Here is a 25,790-nt window from a genome sequence, read left to right as displayed (position 1 = left end):
GGAGACGAATCTCCCCTGCGCCCCCCCGACCACGGTCAGGAGGAAACCGAGCAGGAACGGATAACAAAAAAATAAATTAAAAAAACCTGACAGGCTGAGAGCACAAAATGCCAACATTCAGCGTCCCCTGCCTTTGGGTGTTGCTACAGTCTCGCCGTGGACGACTCGCAAATGCGTGTGGCAATTTGCAAATGCGTGTCTGGAGACTTGAGTGTGGCTCCGGAGCTCCACATTAAGACCAAAAGGGGACTCTCGTAGTCTACAGGTGTAGCAGGCAGATGACCCGATGCAGTCCGGTTGGGTTGGTGCAGTCAGTGTTTACTAAATAAAAAGTTAATGAATCAATTTTAAAAAATGGTGTTTACTGAATGCAATAAAGGGAAGTATAGTTAATGTGGCAATTAGCAGGTGTGGAGAAGCTTCATTCATTTTTTTTAGCTTCACTGGTTATATCATTGGTTCTTATTTCATTAGTTCCACTTTATTCTTCCATTTATTCCAATTTAATTTAAATAATGTCAAATAAATGGTACATGACCATGGGTGATAGCAGTGAACGCCCCCCCATGTTCTTGGTGTATATATTGGTGGTAAGGGGCTGGTATAATATTAGTGCCCCCATGTGGTCCGATCGTGTAGCTACGGAGCCACACACAAGTCTCCTGACAGGCATTTGCAAATCAGCACACGCATTTGCGAGTCGTCCGCGGCAGGACTGTAGCAAACGTCACCTCTAAGAACACAGCCAATCAAAAGGTCCCGTTTTTACAGGTCGCCCATCTATACGGATTTTTGTCCGCATTTATGTGCCAACAAATCATTGTACACATTTGCTGATATTTGTCATATATCTGTGACTTCAATCATGCATTGTAGATTGTTGTTACACATTTGTGACTGTGGTTATAGTTTCAGATTCTTGTTACGTATTTTTGGATTGAAGGATTTGCCACAATAAAGACCTCATGTATAAAATGCAAAATTTTGAAAGAAATTGTCACTTACGGCCATACTACCCTTAGAACGCCCGATCTCGTCCGATCTCGGAAGCTAAGCAGGGTCGGGCCTGGTTAGTACTTGGATGGGAGACCGCCTGGGAATACCAGGTGCTGTAAGCTTTTGCACCGCAAAAAAAAAAAAAAATTAAAAAAACTCTAACAAATGTAAGCAAGTATGCGAGCTGCTTTTTTATAAATTTCCACATATTCGCCTGACAGGCTGAGAGCACAAAATGCCAACATTCAGCGTCCCCTGCCTTTGGGTGTTGCTACAGTCTCGCCGTGGACGACTCGCAAATGCGTGTGGCAATTTGCAAATGCGTGTCTGGAGACTTGAGTGTGGCTCCGAAGCTCCACATTAAGACCAAAAGGGGACTCTCGTAGTCTACAGGTGTAGCAGGCAGGTGACCCGATGCAGTCCGGTTGGGTTGGTGCAGTCAGTGTTTACTTAATAAAAAGTTCATGAATCAATTTAAAAAAATGGTGTTTACTGAATGCAATAAAGGGAAGTATAGTTAATGTGGCAATTAGCAGGTGTGGAGAAGCTTCATTCATTTTTTTTAGCTTCACTGGTTATATCATTGGTTCTTATTTTATTAGTTCCACTTTATTCTTCCATTTATTCCAATTTAATTTAAATAATGTCAAATAAATGGTACATGACCATGGGTGGATAGCAGTGAACGCCCCCCCATGTTCTTGGTGTATATATTGGTGGTACGGGGCTGGTATAATATTAGTGCCCCCATGTGGTCCGATCGTGTAGCTACGGAGCCACACACAAGTCTCCTGACACGCATTTGCAAATCAGCACACGCATTTGCGAGTCGTCCGCGGCAGGACTGTAGCAAACGTCACCTCTAAGAACACAGCCAATCAAAAGGTCCCGTTTTTACAGGTCGCCCATCTATACTGATTTTTGTCCGCATTTAACCATGTGTATGTGCCAACAAACCATTGTACACATTTGCTGATATTTGTCATATATCTGTGACTTCAATCATGCTTTGTAGATTGTTGTTACACATTTGTGACTGTGGTTATAGTTTCAGATTCTTGTTACGTATTTTTGGATTGAAGTATTTGCCACAATAAAGACCACATGTATAAAATGCAAAATTTTGAAAGATATTGTCGCTTACGGCCATACTACCCTGAGCACGCCCGATCTCGTCCGATCTCGGAAGCTAAGCAGGGTCGGGCCTGGTTAGTACTTGGATGGGAGACCGCCTGGGAATACCAGGTGCTGTAAGCTTTTGCACCGCAAAAAAAAAATACATTAAAAAAACTCTAACAAATGTAAGCAAGTATGCGAGCTGCTTTTTTATAAATTTACACATATTCGCCTGACAGGCTGAGAGCACAAAATGCCAACATTCAGCGTCCCCTGCCTTTGGGTGTTGCTACAGTCTCGCCGAGGACGACTCGCAAATGCGTGTGGCAATTTGCAAATGCGTGCCTGGAGACTTGAGTGTGGCTCCGGAGCTCCACATTAAGACCAAAAGGGGACTCTCGTAGTCTACAGGTGTAGCAGGCAGATGACCCGATGCAGTCCGGTTGGGTTGGTGCAGTCAGTGTTTACTAAATAAAAAGTTAATGAATCAATTTTAAAAAATGGTGTTTACTGAATGCAATAAAGGGAAGTATAGTTAATGTGGCAATTAGCAGGTGTGGAGAAGCTTCATTCATTTTTTTTAGCTTCACTGGTTATATCATTGGTTCTTATTTTATTAGTTCCACTTTATTCTTCCATTTATTCCAATTTAATTTAAATAATGTCAAATAAATGGTACATGACCATGGGTGGATAGCAGTGAACGCCCCCCCATGTTCTTGGTGTATATATTGGTGGTACGGGGCTGGTATAATATTAGTGCCCCCATGTGGTCCGATCGTGTAGCTACGGAGCCACACACAAGTCTCCTGACACGCATTTGCAAATCAGCACACGCATTTGCGAGTCGTCCGCGGCAGGACTGTAGCAAACGTCACCTCTAAGAACACAGCCAATCAAAAGGTCCCGTTTTTACAGGTCGCCCATCTATACGGATTTTTGTCCGCATTTATGTGCCAACAAATCATTGTACACATTTGCTGATATTTGTCATATATCTGTGACTTCAGTCATGCATTGTAGATTGTTGTTACACATTTGTGACTGTGGTTATAGTTTCAGATTCTTGTTACGTATTTTTGGATTGAAGTATTTGCCACAATAAAGACCACATGTATAAAATGCAAAATTTTGAAAGAAATTGTCGCTTACGGCCATACTACCCTGAGCACGCCCGATCTCGTCCGATCTCGGAAGCTAAGCAGGGTCGGGCCTGGTTAGTACTTGGATGGGAGACCGCCTGGGAATACCAGGTGCTGTAAGCTTTTGCACCGCAAGAGATAATAGAATTACGCTTTTTTAAATTTTGATGACGTCATAGCCCCGCCTACAGAATTACGCTTTTGTCTCGTTGTCCCCGCCTACAGAATTACGCTTTTGTCCAAAATGGCCGCTATCCCCGCCCCTGTGTTAAAACTATCCAATCTCCAGCCACCTATTTAAAAATATTTACATATTCCCTGCCCCTTGAAGGTTTAATACCACGCCTACAGAATTACGCTTTTGTCGAAGTGGGCCCCGCCTACAGAATTACGCTTTTTGTCTCGTTGTGATGACGTTGTGTGTGTGTGTGTGTGTGTGTGTGTGTGGGCCAAGGGCCCCGCCTACAGAATTACGCTTTTTGTCTCGTTGTGATGACGTTGTGTGTGTGATTGGGAGGGGGGCTTGGCCCCCCTCCCAAACTGTATGCTTCTTATGTTAAAAACAATGTGTTCCCTGCGTGCGTGCGTCCCCAACCCAAACTGTACTTATGTTATTCATATTTTAATATCTGAAGTATATAAAGCATCCAATGCAATGAGCTATATCTAATTAAATAAAATTAAATTAAACGAGTGAAATAATATGAGTTGAGAAGAGCAGGCGTTGTTTTTACCTTTGAATAAGATGTTTATTCGGTGGATATAGGTCATCCATATTTAAATATCTGAAGTATATAAAGCATCCAATGAAATGAGCTATATCTAATTAAATAATGTAGATGTATAAAATTAAATTAAACGAGTGAAATAATACGAGTTGAGAAGAGCAGGCGTTGTTATTACCTTTGAATAATATGTTTATTCGGTTGATATTTGCCCTTTTTGCAAACATGTCTGGACATATTCCCAGCGACATAAGTTTAAACATGGTATTGTGCAGGCTTGGGGGTTTGTCCGGGCAAGACGCCGGACAACCCTCCAAGCCTGCAGCAGCCTCAAGGTGTTTCAAAAGATAGTGAGTGGCGACATCCTGTCGATCGATGGGCAGCCGTGGGCATCCGGGCGACCACCCTCCTCCTTCTTACCTTTTTGTAAAATCTGCCGAGTCATGTTTACTTGTTCTGATTACGAACATAAGGTGTTTGAAACGATAGTGAGTAGCTCACGACATTACTTCTCAAGGTGTTTGAAAACATAGCTCAATATTGCCATCTAGTGCCTTAAGGGTAATATAGCAGAAGCCTCAATTTCACTCTGAATAATCAAAGTATGAAACGTTTAATGTTTAAAGGTAATATAACAGGAACATGTACTTACCTAGTGAAACGTTTATATATTAAATTGAACAAAAGTTTTCCTTTTCAAGGGATTGACAAAAAATAATCTGTAATAAGGAGGTCCTGAATTGTATGGAATTATGTACCTAGTGAAACGTTTATATAAATATAACAGGAACATGTACTTACCTAGTGAAACGTTTATATATTAAATTGAACAAAAGTTTTCCTTTTCAAGGGATTGACAAAAAATAATCTGTAATAAGGAGGTCATGAATTGTATGGAATTATGTACCTAGTGAAACGTTTATATATTAAATTGAACAAAAGTTTTCCTTTTCAAGGGATTGACAAAAAATAATCTGTAATAAGGAGGTCCTGAAATGTGTGGAATTATAGAAATAGAAATAGAAACCCCTTTATTGTCATTGTACTCAAGTGTGCAACGAGATTATGGGGCTCCCCTCTCCAGTGCAATACAACAATAATACAGACAAATATATAAATTAGATAAATAAATAAATAAGAGTGCAATGGAATTTAGTACTGAATAGGGCACAAAGAAACACAGCACATCACAATTATGTACCTAGTGAAAAGTTTATATATTAAATTGAAAAAAAAATTTCCTTTTCAAGGAGTTCCTGAAATGTATGGAGTTGTGCATAAACCAGTAGGTTTTATCAGATCACGAGATTATTTGTTCAACTTCCCGCTGAACCGAAAAAGACTAATCCCTCAGGTGTTTCAAAAAGATAGCGACTCGCTCACGAGTTTCTTTTCGGGTTGGAGGGTTAAATAGATGGTTGTGTTTGACCAGAGACAGAAATTTTCTCAAACTCTGATGAGGACGTCTAGAGCGAGCGCTGGAAAAGCTTAACATTGGATCGTAAGGATAACACTTTGATCTTTGAGGACGTCGTGAACAAACGAAGGAGTGCCTAACAATGGAGCGTAAGTAAATACTTATAATTTCATCTATTTTTAACAATGCTTGTTTGCTAAACAATATTGTTTAAACCATACCTTTATATATACTCAGAAATGCTGTTTTACAGAGGATCATCTGAATGATCAACGTAGATCAGCCTGTAAGTCTAATGTTATTATATTTATGATTCAAAAGTTCTTATAAACTGACTCGATGTCTTATCTATTTTATGACAGACACACAGACACACCAATCCGCTTTCACGCAAGTAACTGTGAAACTTGAAACACCACCAGAACAAGGTGAATATAGTTGCAAACAGATTTAAAATACCCCTAGACCGCTATCCCACACTCTCTCTCTCTCTCTGTTCCAGCGACATCCGGAAGTACAACAGTGCGCTTCCGGGTGAATACGTCTTTCCCGTCGAATACGCCGGATGAGGACACGAACATTTTTTGTAAGTTTCTAAAGTCTCATAATATATAAATAGATTCTTAATGTTTATAACATATCTGTTCGGTTGTGTGTGAACAAGGGCAGAGATGTTTTGAATGTGTGCACGAGAGCGTTTTTCAAAAAATCGTATGCGACCACATGTAACGTGTAACACGTGTTTGATAACGGATACTCGCTACATTTGTTTGGCTTGGTGTAGCGGTAGCCGCTGCCGTAAGCTAAGCTTCCAATGTGTTGCTAACCAGATGCTATATTGCTGCTGTGTATGACCTGTAGTCGGCATTTGCTATGTGTTCCGAGGCGTTATCGTCTTTGAGATGTAGCTATATATTGTGTAACGATATGTTTGATAGCTGTTGTTGGTGACATGTGTTCCGAGTTATTGCCGTATGCTAAGCTTCCAATGTGTTGCTAACCAGATGCTATGTGTTCCGAGGCGTTATCGTCTTTGAGATGTAGCTATATATTGTGTAACGATATGTTTGATAGCTGTTGTTGGTGACATGTGTTCCGAGTTATTGCCGTATGCTAAGCTTCCAATGTGTTGCTAACCAGATGCTATGTGTTCCGAGGCGTTATCGTCTTTGAGATGTAGCTATATATTGTGTAACGATATGTTTGATAGCTGTTGTTGGTGACATGTGTTCCGAGTTATTGCCGTATGCTAAGCTTCCAATGTGTTGCTAACCAGATGCTATGTGTTCCGAGGCGTTATCGTCTTTGAGATGTAGCTATATATTGTGTAACGATATGTGGACTATGGTTAGCGGATGGTCATCTTGTAAGGGCTTATGGAAGCATCTTGTGTTTACCGATCGGCCTTCTTCGAAGGATCTTGAATGTGTTATTAGACTTGTCCTATTTGAAGTGTAGCTATATAATGTGTAGCTATATAAACGGTTTTTTGAGATAATAATTCTATTATTGATTTGATTAATCGGTTAACTATTAATACAATTTTTATTTACTTTTAATTAAGTATTTATTTTTTAAATATTTTTAAATTTTCTAATTTAGTATGTCTTTTAATTAAAAGTTTTGATTATTTTTCAACTTTTTAAATTTTTTTATTTAGTATGTCTTTTAATTAAAAGTTTTGATTATTTTTCAACTTTTTAAATTTTTTTATTTTTCCACCGTAATAATTTTTAATCATGTAAAAATTTTTATTTTTTTAATTTATTATTAACTTTCTATTTATAATTTTTTCCTGTTTTGAGATGATTGAAGATCTTACATATTTCTCGTGTGTCATATCTAGCACGTTATAGGGAGGGAGGTGTCAATGAGAACCCATCAGAGGGCCGTCGCATGGAAGGAGGCTCCAACGGGAACCCATCAAGGGCACGTCACATGGAAGAAGGTGCCATCGGTAATCCAGGATCAACCACATCGTCTCGTCGAAATGAGCAACCAATCAGACCTAGAAGTCCTATCCCAGGTAATGAGCGAGTCAGGCTTCAGAGAGAACGTCATGAGGTTCTAACAGAAGTTCTACGTACTTACAACAAACTGGTAGATCTGGCTGAGAAGCTCACAAATCCATGGTGATGTTGTATTTTCATTTTTATCTCTTGTAACATTTCTCTGATATATAATCCGTGTGTGTTTGTTATTGTGTAGTATACCATATACATTTCCACTAGATTACAGAAATCATTGCTTTTGTTTATGGTGTCAGACGCTAGTACAAGCATACCTAACGATCCATTCGCGGCGATAAGACAAATCGGCGATTTATAATCCTTTAGACCTAACAGACCCAAAACAGCGATATGGCGAACGATAATACACAACTGCTCGATCTAACAAGACACACATCAAATGATCAAACACAACCTCTAGACCTAACAATACTAGCATTAAACGGTCAAATACACACACAATCACAACCGCTTGATTTAACAACAGATGATCGCATACACACGCAATCACAACCGCTCGATCTAACAATATTCGCGTTAAACGATCAAATACAAACATCAGAAAGGGACCAGATACACACGCAATCACAACCACTAGACCTAGCATTACTCACATCAAACAATAATGGACAAACAGCGGATGTTCATTTATCAGCCCCCTCATTAAATCAGCAGGGGGGAACACAGACATCAGATGGTCATATACGCCCAAACGATCGCGCACAAACGCCACCTATCGAACTAACATTATTAAACTCAGTTCTTGATTTACCAAGCGCGCAGAACACATCAAATGAACACGAACCAATGACAACTGATGATGTTGATTTCACAAACACACCTGCCACGCCAGATGAGGACAACTCGCAGCCTGAGGATGTCACAAATGCACCTGCGTCGTCAGATGAAATCACAAACGCCCTATCCACATCAGATGAAATCACAAAAGCACCGGCCGATCCAAATGAAATCACAAACGCCCTATCCACATCAGATGAAATCACAAAAGCACCGGCCGATCCAAATGAACATGAACCCATGCAGATTGCTGAATTCACAAACGCACCAGCCACATCAAACGGTCAAACTCAAACTTCAGGTGACCATTTAAACAACCAATCGTTAGAGGATTCAGTTGAACAGAGAGGTGGACATCGGGTAATCATACGAGATCGTTTCAATAATACAGAACTCAGGATCCCGTTAAACATACCAGAACCCGTTGATAACACTGATTTTCCAGCATTTTACACCGCTATCATGGGCTCGATAAATGAACAGATGGATCACGCATTATCGAACGTATTGCCTGGGGATATGGTTCAATTGGAAGTGGTGGGGGAAAATGTAAATATACATGAGACGGTTCGCATGTCAGACGACCCCGACGTATGTGAAAACGCTGTTCAAAATCTGCTCGATCGACTCGTACAGTCTAACGCACAAGTCCTGTTTGATAGACAACTAGAGTTTGTCATCCAAATTGTAAGTGATATTCGCGGAGGTATGGGTCAAAAACGTCGAATAGGCAGTCTTTTGGATCATGAAATACTTGTTAAAAAAAGAAAGCATTTACTGGTGCCGAACAATCCGGGTGATACACAACTATGCTTTGCTACATCGTTAGCGCTTTTAATGGATAACTCATTGACGGAGCAAGAGATCTATCGACAAGCACTCGAGTATCAAAGAGCTGTTGGGATGGATGAGACGACCCCTGTTGGATTTAATGATATCAATAAATTCGAGACGCTTTTGGGTCGTAAGATTGTGGTTCTATATAGAAAAGAAGGAGAGTTTGGACCATTGATTCATTTCGAGACAGAATACCCCAAAACCGCAGATCTCTTGGTGATGTTTTTACAAAATCAACACTTTTACGGCGTGAAAAGTCCAGTTGGTTTGATGGGATGTAGTTATTTCTGTTGTTATTGTTACAAGGGATACAATAATAAGAATCTACATCAATGCCCCGGACATTGTCATGTTTGCATAGACCCGACCTGTAAAACTCGGCCTCTGAAACCCATCCTTTGCAAGGGCTGTAATAAATCATGTCGAAACGCTGTCTGCTATGCCAAGCATCAAATAACCGGTGGAAAAGTTGGCAGCTTTTGCGATAGATACAAAAAATGTCCAGATTGCGGCCTTAACTATTACAAGACCAATAATACACAAGAGGCAAAACATAACTGTTTAGTTAAAAAATGTGTCTCATGTAAAATGCCGCTGAAAGATACTGATATAACTAGGGAACAACATCAATGTTATATCCAACCTCTCCCAAAACAAGAACCCCGTGAAAAAATCGTCTTCTATGACTTTGAAACATATGAGGATCAGGAAAAGGTGCACAAACCCTTTATGGTCTGCACAAAATCACTCCAAGGGGAAGAACATCAATGGGTAGGACCTGATTGCGCCGTAAAGCTCATTGAGCATTTCAGAAAACCTCGTTACAAAGGCACCACTCTTATAGCCCACAATGCTCGTTCATTTGATTCCCAGCTCATTGTATCAGCGATGATTGACATGGGTCTCGTTCCTAAGGTTATCTTGACTGGTAGTAAAATCTTATGTCTCAAGCTTGAGTCAAACTGTCTCAGATTCATCGACTCGCTATCATTTTTACCCATGCCTCTGAGCGCAATGCCTAAAACTCTAGGTTTTGAAGATCAATGTAAAGGGTATTTCCCTCACAAATTCAGCTCATTGGAAAATCTCAACTACGTGGGTTCCTATCCTCAACCATGTGAATATGGGTTAGAACGCATGACAACAGCCAACCGTACCAAATTCCTTGAATGGTATGAAAGAGAATGTCGGGGAACCTTTGATTTCAGGAAGGAGGCGCTGATGTACTGCAAAAACGATGTTGACATTCTAACCGAGGGTTGTACAAAATTTAGAAACGAGTTTCTAAACGAGACAGGCGTCGATCCATTCAATTATGTCACCATAGCATCAGCATGCATGGGTGTTTTCCGTACCAATTTTCTCCGACCTCAGACATTGGCTATAACATCATCCGATAATTACGCGAGACAATATAAAGCCTTCTCACATGCTTCCATCCAGTATTTGGAGTGGATCATACACAGTCAAAAATTGCCTATACAACACGCTTTGAACGGGGGTGAAAAACAACTCGGTCGCTACGTCGTGGATGGCTATGTTGAAATTGATGGTGTAAAACATGTTTTTGAATATCTAGGTTGTTTCTACCACGGCTGTCCCGATTGTTATACACCAACTGAACGTTTCCCTCTGACAAATCAAACCTTTCAAGAATTGTTTGATATTAGCCAGAAGAAACTCTCGACCTTGAAATCGGATCCGTGTGTGCGTCTCACGGTAATGAAAGAACACGTGTGGTTGAACATGAAGAAAACTCATCAGGGTGTGAAAGAGTTCCTGCTTACTTATCAACATCCTGAACCCCTAGCACCACGTCAGGCTCTTTTCGGGGGCAGAACCAGCGTATTCACATTGCGATACACGGCCTCTCTGAATGAGCAAGTGTTCTATGTCGATGTCACCTCTCTGTATCCTTATGTCAACAGCAACTGTGCCTATCCTCTCGGTCATCCGATCGTTATCCGCAAAGACTTTGCCGACCCACGTAAATATTTCGGGCTGATCAAAGCCAAAGTCTACCCACCACGCGGTCTCTTGTTGCCTTTGTTACCTTACAAAACAGCTAAAGGTAAACTGACGTTCCCTCTCTGTAGAACATGTGCCGAAATCAACAACCAAACCTCATCGTGTCACCACGATGACGAGAGCAGGGCTCTGCTCGGTGTTTGGGTCACTATTGAGTTTAACAAGGCTCTTGACCTTGGTTACAGATTGGTTGAAATTGTGGAGGTGTGGCATTTCGACTCAGTGAGCAATAACATCTTTAAAGCTTACATGAACACCTTCCTCAAGGGGAAGCAGGAAGCCTCTGGCTATCCATCCAATGTCACCGATCAGGTGGGGAGGGACAGATACATCAATGATTACATGACACATCAAGGTATCCGGCTGGATCCTGAACGCATCAAAGTGAATCCTGGTAAGAGACAGGTTTCTAAACTTTGTCTAAATTCTCTCTGGGGAAAATATGGTCAGAGAGATAATTTAAAACAAACAAAACTGACCAACAAACCCGAAGAATTTTTTAAAATCATGTTTTCGGGTTTGTATGACATCGATTACTTCGGTTTCATCAAATCAGACACCGCGATGATTCAATACAGCGACAAAAAGAACATTCTTTCACGACCCTCCGACACCTCAAACATCTTTGTGGCTTGCTTTACAACAGCCCATGCAAGATTGTTCATGTACAGATTTTTGGAGCAGTTACAAGACAGGGTTCTATACACTGACACAGACAGCCTCATCTACGTGGTCAGGGATGGTGAAACGGCTCTAAAACTAGGCCAGTATCTCGGTGATCTGACTGATGAATTGGACGGTGACAGCATTCAGGAATTTGTTTCGGCCGGTCCTAAAAGCTATGCCTATCAAACTCGAGATACTAAAAAAACGGTGATGAAGGTTAAAGGTATCACACAGACGCACGAAAGCGGTCTAAACATCAACTTTGACAGTGTCAAAGACTTAGTGGAGGGATACATATCCAGCACGACGCATGGCAACGAACCCGACACGCACTCGCTTAAGACACCACAACACAGCATCGTCCGTGATAAAAAAGGGTTTCGCGTCAGAAATACTTCATTCGTCAAAAAGTTTAGGGTGGTCTACGACAAACGAAGACTTTTGCCGGACGGACGTAGTGTGCCTTTTGGTTATTAAGGGGAAAATGGAATTATCACAGGTCGAATTCGATCCGCGTCTCCAAGTGCCTTTTTCATGTTTGATCTCAGGGCCTAGCGGTTGTGGGAAAACATATTTTGTGAAACGTGTTTTGGAAGACTGTCAACATGTTATGAGAAATGTACCTGACAATATTGTATGGATTTATACCTCATATCAACCCTTGTACAACCAATTACAAAAGTTGATTAAAAACATAAAATTCCTAAAAGGTCTCCCAGAATCTTTTGATGACGAAGCCTTGTTCCCGTTACACCAGACTCATCTAATCATCCTTGATGATCTGATCTTCCAAGCATCGGACCATCCTGAAGTGGTGAAAATCTTTACCCAATATAGGCATCATAGAAATATGAGCGTCATATTGTTAACTCAGAATGTATTCCACCAAGGTAAATACAGTCGTACTATTAGTCTAAATAGTAATTACATGGTCTTGTTAAAAAATCCTCGGGATAAATTACAAACCAGTATTTTGGCTAATCAGATATTCCCTACGAAGAAAAATTATTTTTTAGAAAGTTTTGAAGATGCCACCAAAGACGCTCATGGGTATTTATTGGTGGATTTAACACCCACATGTCCAGAACAATACCGTTTGAGAACGGGTGTACTTCCTGATCAGTGGCCTACCGTCTACATTTCCAAAAATTGACATGTCCAAGCTTTTAAAAACAAACGCTCCGCAACTCAGGAACCTGTTTCAAGCCACGGCTAAGAGACGTAAAGACATACTAACCAGAGGTCCACCTTCTTTGATCAAGGTCCTCTGTGAAATTGCTTTCAATCTATTAAAGGGTCATATACCGCTTTCACCTTCACAGTTTAAGAAATTAAAAAAACAAAAGAAAATTATTAGACTATTGGCACGTAAAAAAACAAGTCTTAAGAAAAAACGCGCCTTTTTGACTCAAAGGGGTGGATTTATTCTTCCTCTGTTGGGAACAGTTGTACCCTTCCTAGGTAATCTTTTGGGTGGGTTAATCAACAAAAACTAGCCATCATGAGTTTGAAAACAGCCCAGAAAATGTTTCTTCTCACACCACAACAACTGGAACGTCTGAAAAAACCCGAACCTACCATCAGACAAACTGCCGAACAGGACATGGATGTGAAGATGAAGGCAGTTTTGGAAGATCAATCCTTGTCCCCTCATGAAAAAATAACAAGGTATCAGTCTTTACTTCATCGTTATTTAAGCCTTCTCAAACAAGGTGAAAAGGAAGAACGACCTCTGACCGTGTCTCTAACCCCTGAGGTTTTGAACCCTTCAAAGATTTCGAATGTTGAGGTACAAGACAAAATGGTGGGGAATGAAATCGAACCCTGGTTCGATATTCTGCATAACATTCCAACGCGTTATCGGAAAAACGCAGACTATGTTTTGAGAAAACTTAAGGATGCTGATAGAAGCTGGACCCCTCGTCATGAATTCATGTTTCAAGATAAGCCTATAAAAGGATCTCACATGACCGATTTACTCAGGCAGATTACTTTGACGAGTAAAAACATCGCGACTCGAACCCCTAGAGGCTGGAAGGAGTTTCTTCACACTCTACACGAACTCAATATTCCGGAGACCACCATCGTCAACCCTCACGCCCGTGACGAATTCAGACGGTTGAAACTCCGAGGTTCGTTAAGCTCTGATGATGACACAAACAAGAGGACATCCATTAGGAAGAAGAAAAAAACTAATAGAAAAAGACCCGCCCCTGTAAAGTGGGTGGGGTATTCCTCTTCATAAGTTTTAATGAAAAATCTAAAACCTTTGTATGTTTATACATGTGTTTTTATTCAATAAAATACATTTTAAATGATTACAGACAATGACAGGTTTGAAATTTTTTAAAAGAACACGCCGCTTGACCGGTACATGTCTTTTCCGCACAGGTTTGATAATGCTTTACAAAACTAGTTACCATGGCATCATTCTTTAACACATCATCCTTATAGCATGTTAACACATCCTGATAACTCAAACCACAGCCTCTATGTGTTAAATAATAGACGCAATGTTGACCACAGGTGATTGATAGCTCGTGTTGTAGACGTCTGTTATGATACAAAATACGATCGGAATGTTTTTTCAAAAAAGAGTTAATGTTTTGCGGATAATATTGAAATTCAGGAGGAAATCCAAAAGCGTCAAAAAAAGTACTGGTTCCATCTTTTTCCAACGTCAGAGCCAGCCAGTGTTCACCGGGTAAGTGTCGAGGATGTGTGTTGACGATGTAGAAGATTGGGGGGTTAGGCTGCAGCGAATTTATTTCATCCGAAGCGTAAACACCTCCAAATAAACGCCCTTGTAGACGTTTCATGAGTTGCTCCAGCTCTTTCCCGTTCATCAGTAATAATCCACTAATACCTGTCGTTTTGAATTTATTTCCAGGATGGAATCGTAGCAGGCGTACACAATAAGTGTGGTTGTGTGAGGGAGTGGGAGTCTAAATCTCATTTCTAACCTCAAACTTCCGCTGGAGACAGGTGCGAGAGCTCCTGAATCATCGTTGGGGTTTAAGTTAAAAACATACAGCGCATATCCACCGGAAAAATCCTCCCTGTTGATGCAAAGAGGTAAATCTTTCAAATGTCTTCCTGTCGATGTAAACAGGTTATGAAATTCTCGAACGGCGTTTCCTGCATTAAATTGGGGCTGGAAAGCTTTGGCTGGTATCTGTCTCCCCTCTTGGCAGAGCGCTAAATATTCCAAATGATGATGAGCGAAATTAAAGGGATTCAAATCTTTTCTGCCCACAAAGGCGTTGTGATTTACAAGACCTAACACCACATATCGAGGTGTATGACCGAGGAAAAGATTATCTTGTTGACAGGTTCTGGAATGTTGCGGGATGGAATACGTTTTCACATTAATTCTTGATAACGGATACAAAGCATTTTCTTTGTTGAGAGCCGCAGCATGACCGATAGAGATGGCTGGTGAAACGGCGACTCTTTTCACAAAGAGGGAAGCGCCCACGATTTTCAGATGGTAGTTCACATCGGGAGGGCTCATAAAACAAAATTGGTCGTTGGCTTTGATGAGTTTCACTCGTAGATCCACGTTATTGAGAAGATGTCTCTCACAAAAAAATATGTCGGCGTGTAGAGGTCCTATCACGGTGAATGTTCGGGAACCCAACACATATTCTGCTCTGCGCAGTAATCCTTTGTTAACAGCATCCCCCGTTAAGACTGTTGAATCCATATGCCCTGATGTATCTTTGTAAAACATAGCCGCTGTGAATTGGCTTCTTAGAGAGGCTTCTGAAAAGTTTAACAACGTCTCTATCATAGCTCTGTATGGATGGGTTGCGCTAGATTGCGAGATCAACCTGTCGCCTAATGTTACATCCACTTGTGAGAAGATTGTATTCAAAGGATAATTAATAATACCGACTCGTTGATCTGTGGGTAAAATGCTACCATCTCTGTTGAGTACCCTCAGGTGCAGCTGAAGCAGGGTGTCTGAGAGGTCGAGATATTTGGATCCTTCTCCAGGTATGAAAAACTCCACAGGACCCTCATCGGTGAGAGCCGAGATAGGTAACATTTCCACATATTGACTTTGTTCGATTGATAGTTGTGTCATGGGTGGACTAAATAAATCCAGTTCAGTTAGGGTGCACTCTGCTGACTTGTGATGCAAAAGAGCCATGATGAATAACCCTAATGGTCAATTTTGGTTAAGAGAAAATATCCCCGGTGTTTCTTCGCCGTCTCCTTTTCTTGACTGATTTCTTCTTGGACACGCGTTTGCGTTTTTTAGGCTCTCTCAACCTTTGTCCGATGGGTCTTTTTGCAGGTCTTCGTGCCAGAACCATTAAACCCGAACCTTCTTGAGGCTCCGCCTTACGGTTTATTCGTTCTAACACCCGACCGGCTACATCTGTTGCAATGTTTTTCGCAGCCGTTTGCAGGTGAGGTCTGGCAACGCTGAACCCTCTTTTGATTAATGGACTCACAAAACGAAATAATTTGGCAAAGATTGAACCCAATCCACGCCCATATTGGACCGGTAATCCATGAAAACCTGATAACGACCCACCCGCTTGGTTTTCGTAATAATCGACAAAACGGTAAAGATCATGATGCGTATCCAATACAACCATTTTTCTATCTGGGTCTAAAGTGCAGAGTAGCGATAACTTTACCGCGTGTAAATCCCACGGGTTGATTCTGATCCGTCTTAACTTCGATTCTTATATCCTCAATATGCTTCCTACTAACAGGCATGTAATAAAGAGGATTAAAGGCTTTAAATACAATGTCACCGTGATTATCATCGATGGGTATCGTTCTCAAGAGCGGAGCGAAAGCGTCACCCACAGCCTGATGATACACCACGTCTGTATAAACATATAGATGGTACATCCCCGCTTTTATATCCGCAGGATGTTGGCTCGCTGTCCACTGGGGTCCGCAGGTAACCCATTCATCGGGTAACGCCCCAAAAATGTAGGCTAACGCGGGACGAAAGCGTATCTTGTAATGACCATTCCCTGCCCAGAAAAATCTCTCCTTTAAATAATGGTATACAACATGGATTTCCGGATGGATCTTTTTGAGGAGCGCTTCCACATCTTGTCCTATTTTCTTAATATTATCGTAGTACCCAGCCGACAGGCTTAAGGATTTGATGGTGAATTTGTTTTCATCATAGTAAAGAGGTGCCAAAGCACCTGGTGTTGGTTCACCGTTTTCCCATGCATCTACATAGTCAAAAGATGCTTGATCTTCAGGCACGTTGAACCATGTATGGGGGTAGGATATTTCACTCAGAGCTACTTCCCAATTACCTTCGAGATCGATATGATGAGCCAGATTCACTCTGTATTCAGCTATCGTATTGTCTACATACACATCAGAACTTGCATTGGAGGGTAAGGTGACGTAAAACCCCCCTTCAAGATTCGGATCCATGTTGGTAAATGTCGAGATTCGTTGTAAAGCTTCTTATTTATACGTCGACGACTTGTGTAGCGGGGACCCAACTGTCATATTTCACAGGCCAGCCCTTCCAACGTATGAGAAACTGTTTCTGTCCGCCGACTTTACGCCGTTTGATAATCTTCTCCACTTGAAAGATTTGATCCTTGGATATCGTGACTTTCTGGAGCTCGTGTGCATAAAAAGTTCCTTGCACTATTTCACCGTCGTAGTCTTTAAGCTTGTAAACAGGTGGAAAACGCGGTACACACTCCGCTATCGTAAATAACTCGTCTGTAAAACTCTGTTCATATTTCTTGTCAAACACACCTCGCACTTTTGATATTCTAACGAGATCTCCTTGTTTAAATATCATTTTTATTCTATCACTACCCCCAGAGGGTATGTTGCCGTACAAGTTTTGGAAGACAAGCCATGTGTTATCTGGTGTGACTTGGTTAGGTTTCATTTTTATACTTGTATGATAACTTTCATTGTAACTATCGATTAAATCTTGTAATACGTCGATATAACGACGTGTGTTGTTGGCGGTGAAATATCGCCACATTCGAGTTTTTAAAGTTCGATTAAACCTTTCGACCACCGAGGCTTTCAAATCACTGGCTGTTGCAAAATGATTAATATTGTGTTTTTTCATCAACCTCTGAAATTGCGTGTTGAAGAACTCCTTCCCCTTGTCTGTTTGTAATTTTTTAGGGATGCCGCTAAAGGATAAGACCGACTCAAAGGCTCGAACAACTTCTGGCCCCGTCTTGTTCATCAGCACACGGGCATACGCTCGTTTTGAGAACACATCGATGATTGTGAGTAGGTATTTAAAACCATCGTTGTACTCGGTCAGAGCTTGCATATCACATAGATCGGCTTGGAATTGATTCATAGGACTGGACACAAAAACTCTGTTCCTAGGGAAATGAATTCGTGCTGGTTTGTGCAAGGTGTATGCATCTTGCGAAGATAAAAAATCCTTGACTTTATGACGCGTCACTTTTTGACCCATTTTCTCCGACGCAGCTAAATGAAGGCGTTCTACACCTCCAAAGCTGGCTGGATGAGCGGGGTCGTAGTACAGTTTTTTCAACCACCGCTTAACGCTCATGACGGTTTATGATTTAGTGACAAACATCACATCGCTATTTATCTAAACACACAGACAGACACAAAAGCATCTTTTTAAAAACATCCATTTTTTATTGAAAGAAGGTTAAGTATGGTTACACGTGATAAGGATTCTCTAAGATGTAAAAAGTCTATAGGTCAGGGTTAAAACAGATGGATTAACTTTTGATTCTAACAGGTCTTCAAACAGCTTCAATTCATGCGCGAGATCCACAGGTTGTTGATGACGGAGACGGTATCTTATCACATCGTTAAACAGCGTGAGTATGGTAAGTACATGTCCTACACTTATCGCATTTTCCCAATTTTCCTAAATATTTTGAAACGTGTCGATCAATCCCGAGCGACTCAAAAATATGACATGTTGCACAAACAATTCCCAAGGCTCCTGAAAAATTGTTAAAGACATGGCACGCACTTTTTGCATAAACAATAAAAAAATTTCAATGAAAGGGTCTTTATCATCGGTGTTATATGTAATTGCTCTATTTATTATATCTGCCCACCCTTGGCTTCTATAGCCAAAAAACGATAATTTTCTGAAGACATTACCCATTTTTTATTCAAAGTTAATATTTTCTATAAGATATTCTTCGAAAGTATCAAGTTGATCACGATATATCATAAAACATATGGGCTCATCCGCTTTAAGGCGGTCCGGTAAGTCCTTTACGAGTGCTAAATCCACCATTAAGATCTCTGCAATTCGCTTGACTGTTTCTTTATCCGCTTTTACAGAACACAAATCCAACAAGTAGTGAATACATGGTAAAAACTTTTTACCGCAAAGGATGGGCATGATGCGGTCATAGTGCAGTCTTAGATAATAACAATTGCATAGGTATCTATAGCTATGCAAACAACCCCTTTTTTTGTGATACTTTATCAAAAAACGTCTGACCATGTAAATAATAGCCGCCTTAACAACTAATACGACATCCATATCAATCCAACCCTTAGGAGGATTATCCCATGACATATGTTTTGCCTCATCTTCGGAAATAGGTGCTGGTCCGTGGTCAGGGTCGTTGACGGTCTGAACCTTGATCTCCGTGGTTTGTGGAGAATCAGCCTGGTCGGACCAACTGGACAGTTGTACCTTCTCGTTTTGTGAAGATTCGGCCGACGAGGTGGGGGTCATCGGAGGTGTCGACGACGGTGTCGGCGAAACGGGACGACTCCACCCTGAATACGATGGCTCGCCGTTGTTGTACGAGGGTGCAACAGGTCTTGCTAAGATTCCTGGGCCCCCCATCCACAAGGAGTATGATGGCACAGTCTGGTCCTCGCCTGTTTTTGTAGAGGGTCCATCCTGGTCTACATTTGTAGAGGTCTCAACCTGTTCCATGTTTGTAGTTGTAAAGGTTTCCACAACATCCATATTCAGATCTTGATCGCATGTAGGTTCATCCACACCGCTATCTGTAATACAAAGATACCATGATTAAATATTAGAAAGCTATATAGTTAAAGATTAATTGCATCGTTTACCTGAAGAGATTTCTGCAATGTTGTTGTCAATATGATCAGGTGCGGCGATGGTTGTCACCCTTCGGGCCTTGCTGTTCACACCCAGATGACGTCTTGGTCTACACGTCTTCATTTCTTTCACGAGCTGGAAAAATTGTCTTGTCTGTGCAGAGCGTGACTTGGGCTTTACTTATACTGGTTTGAGACCGGGGGAGGGTTAAATGGCGTGGTTCGATTGGCCAAATGTAGCCAACAGATACATGTCCAGACAAGTAAACATGACTCGGCAGATTTTACAAAAAGGTAAGAAGGAGGAGGGTGGTCGCCCGGATGCCCACGGCTGCCCATCGATCGACAGGATGTCGCCACTCACTATCTTTTGAAACACCTTGAGGCTGCTGCAGGCTTGGAGGGTTGTCCGGCGTCTTGCCCGGACAAACCCCCAAGCCTGCACAATACCATGTTTAAACTTATGTCGCTGGGAATATGTCCAGACATGTTTGCAAAAAGGGCAAATATCAACCGAATAAACATATTATTCAAAGGTAATAACAACGCCTGCTCTTCTCAACTCGTATTATTTCACTCGTTTAATTTAATTTTATACATCTACATTATTTAATTAGATATAGCTCATTTCATTGGATGCTTTATATACTTCAGATATTTAAATATGGATGACCTATATCCACCGAATAAACATCTTATTCAAAGGTAAAAACAACGCCTGCTCTTCTCAACTCATATTATTTCACTCGTTTAATTTAATTTTATTTAATTAGATATAGCTCATTGCATTGGATGCTTTATATACTTCAGATATTAAAATATGAATAACATAAGTACAGTTTGGGTTGGGGACGCACGCACGCAGGGAACACATTGTTTTTAACATAAGAAGCATACAGTTTGGGAGGGGGGCCAAGCCCCCCTCCCAATCACACACACAACGTCATCACAACGAGACAAAAAGCGTAATTCTGTAGGCGGGGCCCTTGGCCCACACACACACACACACACACACACACACAACGTCATCACAACGAGACAAAAAGCGTAATTCTGTAGGCGGGGCCCACTTCGACAAAAGCGTAATTCTGTAGGCGTGGTATTAAACCTTCAAGGGGCAGGGAATATGTAAATATTTTTAAATAGGTGGCTGGAGATTGGATAGTTTTAACACAGGGGCGGGGATAGCGGCCATTTTGGACAAAAGCGTAATTCTGTAGGCGGGGACAACGAGACAAAAGCGTAATTCTGTAGGCGGGGCTATGACGTCATCAAAATTTAAAAAAGCGTAATTCTATTATCTCTACCGCAAAAAAAAAAATACATTAAAAAAACTCTAACAAATGTAAGCAAGTATGCGAGCTGCTTTTTTATAAATTTCCACATATTCGCCTGACAGGCTGAGAGCACAAAATGCCAACATTCAGCGTCCCCTGCCTTTGGGTGTTGCTACAGTCTCGCCGTGGACGACTCGCAAATGCGTGTGGCAATTTGCAAATGCGTGTCTGGAGACTTGAGTGTGGCTCCGGAGCTCCACATTAAGACCAAAAGGGGACTCTCGTAGTCTACAGGTGTAGCAGGCAGATGACCCGATGCAGTCCGGTTGGGTTGGTGCAGTCAGTGTTTACTAAATAAAAAGTTAATGAATCAATTTTAAAAAATGGTGTTTACTGAATGCAATAAAGGGAAGTATAGTTAATGTGGCAATTAGCAGGTGTGGAGAAGCTTCATTCAATTTTTTTTAGCTTCACTGGTTATATCATTGGTTCTTATTTTATTAGTTCCACTTTATTCTTCCATTTATTCCAATTTAATTTAAATAATGTCAAATAAATGGTACATGACCATGGGTGGATAGCAGTGAACGCCCCCCCATGTTCTTGGTGTATATATTGGTGGTACGGGGCTGGTATAATATTAGTGCCCCCATGTGGTCCGATCGTGTAGCTACGGAGCCACACACAAGTCTCCTGACACGCATTTGCAAATCAGCACACGCATTTGCGAGTCGTCCGCGGCAGGACTGTAGCAAACGTCACCTCTAAGAACACAGCCAATCAAAAGGTCCCGTTTTTACAGGTCGCCCATCTATACGGATTTTTGTCCGCATTTAACCATGTGTATGTGCCAACAAACCATTGTACACATTTGCTGATATTTGTCATATATCTGTGACTTCAATCATGCTTTGTAGATTGTTGTTACACATTTGTGACTGTGGTTATAGTTTCAGATTCTTGTTACGTATTTTTGGATTGAAGTATTTGCCACAATAAAGACCACATGTATAAAATGCAAAATTTTGAAAGATATTGTCGCTTACGGCCATACTACCCTGAGCACGCCCGATCTCGTCCGATCTCGGAAGCTAAGCAGGGTCGGGCCTGGTTAGTACTTGGATGGGAGACCGCCTGGGAATACCAGGTGCTGTAAGCTTTTGCACCGCAAAAAAAAAATACATTAAAAAAACTCTAACAAATGTAAGCAAGTATGCGAGCTGCTTTTTTATAAATTTACACATATTCGCCTGACAGGCTGAGAGCACAAAATGCCAACATTCAGCGTCCCCTGCCTTTGGGTGTTGCTACAGTCTCGCCGTGGACGACTCGCAAATGCGTGTGGCAATTTGCAAATGCGTGTCTGGAGACTTGAGTGTGGCTCCGGAGCTCCACATTAAGACCAAAAGGGGACTCTCGTAGTCTACAGGTGTAGCAGGCAGATGACCCGATGCAGTCCGGTTGGGTTGGTGCAGTCAGTGTTTACTAAATAAAAAGTTAATGAATCAATTTTAAAAAATGGTGTTTACTGAATGCAATAAAGGGAAGTATAGTTAATGTGGCAATTAGCAGGTGTGGAGAAGCTTCATTCATTTTTTTTAGCTTCACTGGTTATATCATTGGTTCTTATTTTATTAGTTCCACTTTATTCTTCCATTTATTCCAATTTAATTTAAATAATGTCAAATAAATGGTACATGACCATGGGTGGATAGCAGTGAACGCCCCCCCATGTTCTTGGTGTATATATTGGTGGTACGGGGCTGGTATAATATTAGTGCCCCCATGTGGTCCGATCGTGTAGCTACGGAGCCACACACAAGTCTCCTGACACGCATTTGCAAATCAGCACACGCATTTGCGAGTCGTCCGCGGCAGGACTGTAGCAAACGTCACCTCTAAGAACACAGCCAATCAAAAGGTCCCGTTTTTACAGGTCGCCCATCTATACGGATTTTTGTCCGCATTTATGTGCCAACAAATCATTGTACACATTTGCTGATATTTGTCATATATCTGTGACTTCAGTCATGCATTGTAGATTGTTGTTACACATTTGTGACTGTGGTTATAGTTTCAGATTCTTGTTACGTATTTTTGGATTGAAGTATTTGCCACAATAAAGACCACATGTATAAAATGCAAAATTTTGAAAGAAATTGTCGCTTACGGCCATACTACCCTGAGCACGCCCGATCTCGTCCGATCTCGGAAGCTAAGCAGGGTCGGGCCTGGTTAGTACTTGGATGGGAGACCGCCTGGGAATACCAGGTGCTGTAAGCATTTGCACCGCAAAAAAAAAAATACATTAAAAAAACTCTAACAAATGTAAGCAAGTATGCGAGCTGCTTTTTTATAAATTTCCACATATTCGCCTGACAGGCTGAGAGCACAAAATGCCAACATTCAGCGTCCCCTGCCTTTGGGTGTTGCTACAGTCTCGCCGTGGACGACTCGCAAATGCGTGTGGCAATTTGCAAATGCGTGTCTGGAGACTTGAGTGTGGCTCCGGAGCTCCACATTAAGACCAAAAGGGGACTCTCGTAGTCTACAGGTGTAGCAGGCAGATGACCCGATGCAGTCCGGTTGGGTTGGTGCAGTCAGTGTTTACTAAATAAAAAGTTAATGAATCAATTTTAAAAAATGGTGTTTACTGAATGCAATAAAGGGAAGTATAGTTAATGTGGCAATTAGCAGGTGTGGAGAAGCTTCATTCATTTTTTTTAGCTTCACTGGTTATATCATTGGTTCTTATTTTATTAGTTCCACTTTATTCTTCCATTTATTCCAATTTAATTTAAATAATGTCAAATAAATGGTACATGACCATGGGTGGATAGCAGTGAACGCCCCCCCATGTTCTTGGTGTATATATTGGTGGTACGGGGCTGGTATAATATTAGTGCCCCCATGTGGTCCGATCGTGTAGCTACGGAGCCACACACAAGTCTCCTGACACGCATTTGCAAATCAGCACACGCATTTGCGAGTCGTCCGCGGCAGGACTGTAGCAAACGTCACCTCTAAGAACACAGCCAATCAAAAGGTCCCGTTTTTACAGGTCGCCCATCTATACGGATTTTTGTCCGCATTTAACCATGTGTATGTGCCAACAAACCATTGTACACATTTGCTGATATTTGTCATATATCTGTGACTTCAATCATGCTTTGTAGATTGTTGTTACACATTTGTGACTGTGGTTATAGTTTCAGATTCTTGTTACGTATTTTTGGATTGAAGTATTTGCCACAATAAAGACCACATGTATAAAATGCAAAATTTTGAAAGATATTGTCGCTTACGGCCATACTACCCTGAGCACGCCCGATCTCGTCCGATCTCGGAAGCTAAGCAGGGTCGGGCCTGGTTAGTACTTGGATGGGAGACCGCCTGGGAATACCAGGTGCTGTAAGCTTTTGCACCGCAAAAAAAAAATACATTAAAAAAACTCTAACAAATGTAAGCAAGTATGCGAGCTGCTTTTTTATAAATTTCCACATATTCGCCTGACAGGCTGAGAGCACAAAATGCCAACATTCAGCGTCCCCTGCCTTTGGGTGTTGCTACAGTCTCGCCGAGGACGACTCGCAAATGCGTGTGGCAATTTGCAAATGCGTGTCTGGAGACTTGAGTGTGGCTCCGGAGCTCCACATTAAGACCAAAAGGGGACTCTCGTAGTCTACAGGTGTAGCAGGCAGATGACTCGATGCAGTCCGGTTGGGTTGGTGCAGTCAGTGTTTACTAAATAAAAAGTTAATGAATCAATTTTAAAAAATGGTGTTTACTGAATGCAATAAAGGGAAGTATAGTTAATGTGGCAATTAGCAGGTGTGGAGAAGCTTCATTCATTTTTTTTAGCTTCACTGGTTATATCATTGGTTCTTATTTTATTAGTTCCACTTTATTCTTCCATTTATTCCAATTTAATTTAAATAATGTCAAATAAATGGTACATGACCATGGGTGGATAGCAGTGAACGCCCCCCCATGTTCTTGGTGTATATATTGGTGGTACGGGGCTGGTATAATATTAGTGCCCCCATGTGGTCCGATCGTGTAGCTACGGAGCCACACACAAGTCTCCTGACACGCATTTGCAAATCAGCACACGCATTTGCGAGTCGTCCGCGGCAGGACTGTAGCAAACGTCACCTCTAAGAACACAGCCAATCAAAAGGTCCCGTTTTTACAGGTCGCCCATCTATACGGATTTTTGTCCGCATTTATGTGCCAACAAATCATTGTACACATTTGCTGATATTTGTCATATATCTGTGACTTCAGTCATGCATTGTAGATTGTTGTTACACATTTGTGACTGTGGTTATAGTTTCAGATTCTTGTTACGTATTTTTGGATTGAAGTATTTGCCACAATAAAGACCACATGTATAAAATGCAAAATTTTGAAAGAAATTGTCGCTTACGGCCATACTACCCTGAGCACGCCCGATCTCGTCCGATCTCGGAAGCTAAGCAGGGTCGGGCCTGGTTAGTACTTGGATGGGAGACCGCCTGGGAATACCAGGTGCTGTAAGCATTTGCACCGCAAAAAAAAAAATACATTAAAAAAACTCTAACAAATGTAAGCAAGTATGCGAGCTGCTTTTTTATAAATTTCCACATATTCGCCTGACAGGCTGAGAGCACAAAATGCCAACATTCAGCGTCCCCTGCCTTTGGGTGTTGCTACAGTCTCGCCGTGGACGACTCGCAAATGCGTGTGGCAAT

The 25,790-nt window shown here is 41.4% G+C and overlaps 1 protein-coding gene, 2 long non-coding RNA genes and 7 other non-coding genes across 10 annotated transcripts; 9 read left to right on the top strand and 1 right to left on the bottom strand.

Annotated features, from left to right (window-relative positions):
* Positions 1–999: 999 nt before the first annotated feature.
* LOC148331685 (5S ribosomal RNA) lies at positions 1,000–1,118 on the top strand. The gene has a single exon (XR_015844878.1). It is a non-coding gene; the product is annotated as a 5S ribosomal RNA (ribosomal RNA).
* Positions 1,119–2,134: 1,016 nt separating this feature from the next.
* LOC148331684 (5S ribosomal RNA) lies at positions 2,135–2,253 on the top strand. The gene has a single exon (XR_015844828.1). It is a non-coding gene; the product is annotated as a 5S ribosomal RNA (ribosomal RNA).
* A 1,005-nt stretch (positions 2,254–3,258) lies between these two features.
* LOC148331683 (5S ribosomal RNA) lies at positions 3,259–3,377 on the top strand. Its single transcript, XR_015844827.1, has one exon. It is a non-coding gene; the product is annotated as a 5S ribosomal RNA (ribosomal RNA).
* Positions 3,378–5,181: 1,804 nt separating this feature from the next.
* Positions 5,182–5,959, top strand: LOC148331682 (uncharacterized). The gene is made up of 4 exons (XR_015844750.1): positions 5,182–5,545; positions 5,634–5,682; positions 5,759–5,824; positions 5,899–5,959. It is a non-coding gene; the product is annotated as an uncharacterized LOC148331682 (long non-coding RNA).
* A 12,545-nt stretch (positions 5,960–18,504) lies between these two features.
* On the top strand, positions 18,505–19,763 carry LOC148331681 (uncharacterized). The gene is made up of 2 exons (XR_015844690.1): positions 18,505–18,570; positions 19,307–19,763. It is a non-coding gene; the product is annotated as an uncharacterized LOC148331681 (long non-coding RNA).
* On the bottom strand, positions 18,783–20,206 carry LOC148331680 (uncharacterized). The gene is made up of 2 exons (XM_088303492.1): positions 19,793–20,206; positions 18,783–19,723 (listed from the first exon to the last, which is right to left on the bottom strand). The coding sequence occupies exons 1-2, from the start codon at positions 19,902–19,904 to the stop codon at positions 18,861–18,863; spliced, it is 975 nt and encodes a 324-aa protein (XP_088159618.1). The 5' UTR covers positions 19,905–20,206; the 3' UTR covers positions 18,783–18,860.
* A 1,891-nt stretch (positions 20,207–22,097) lies between these two features.
* On the top strand, positions 22,098–22,216 carry LOC148331679 (5S ribosomal RNA). The gene has a single exon (XR_015844826.1). It is a non-coding gene; the product is annotated as a 5S ribosomal RNA (ribosomal RNA).
* Positions 22,217–23,221: 1,005 nt separating this feature from the next.
* Positions 23,222–23,340, top strand: LOC148331678 (5S ribosomal RNA). Its single transcript, XR_015844844.1, has one exon. It is a non-coding gene; the product is annotated as a 5S ribosomal RNA (ribosomal RNA).
* Positions 23,341–24,356: 1,016 nt separating this feature from the next.
* On the top strand, positions 24,357–24,475 carry LOC148331677 (5S ribosomal RNA). The gene has a single exon (XR_015844825.1). It is a non-coding gene; the product is annotated as a 5S ribosomal RNA (ribosomal RNA).
* Positions 24,476–25,480: 1,005 nt separating this feature from the next.
* LOC148331676 (5S ribosomal RNA) lies at positions 25,481–25,599 on the top strand. Its single transcript, XR_015844842.1, has one exon. It is a non-coding gene; the product is annotated as a 5S ribosomal RNA (ribosomal RNA).
* Positions 25,600–25,790: the final 191 nt, after the last annotated feature.

The sequence above is a fragment of the Idiotropiscis lumnitzeri genome, chromosome 8, assembly GCF_059441095.1.
Source record: "Idiotropiscis lumnitzeri isolate Australia: NSW breed Sydney's pygmy pipehorse chromosome 8, RoL_Ilum_1.0, whole genome shotgun sequence".
Lineage (NCBI taxonomy): Eukaryota > Metazoa > Chordata > Actinopteri > Syngnathiformes > Syngnathidae > Idiotropiscis > Idiotropiscis lumnitzeri.
Note: the sequence above shows the minus strand (reverse complement) of the source record. Positions and strands in the feature narration are given on the sequence as shown.

What these genes read in the sequence shown, in the direction of transcription:
- LOC148331680 (XM_088303492.1), bottom strand. Translation starts at nt 19,904, where the DNA reads ATGAAGACGTGTAGACCAAGACGTCATCTGGGTGTGAACAGCAAGGCC. An exon ending in CATTGCAGAAATCTCTTCAG is followed by an intron (nt 19,724 to 19,792) that starts GTAAACGATGCA and finishes TTTGTATTACAG; the next exon opens with ATAGCGGTGTGGATGAACCT.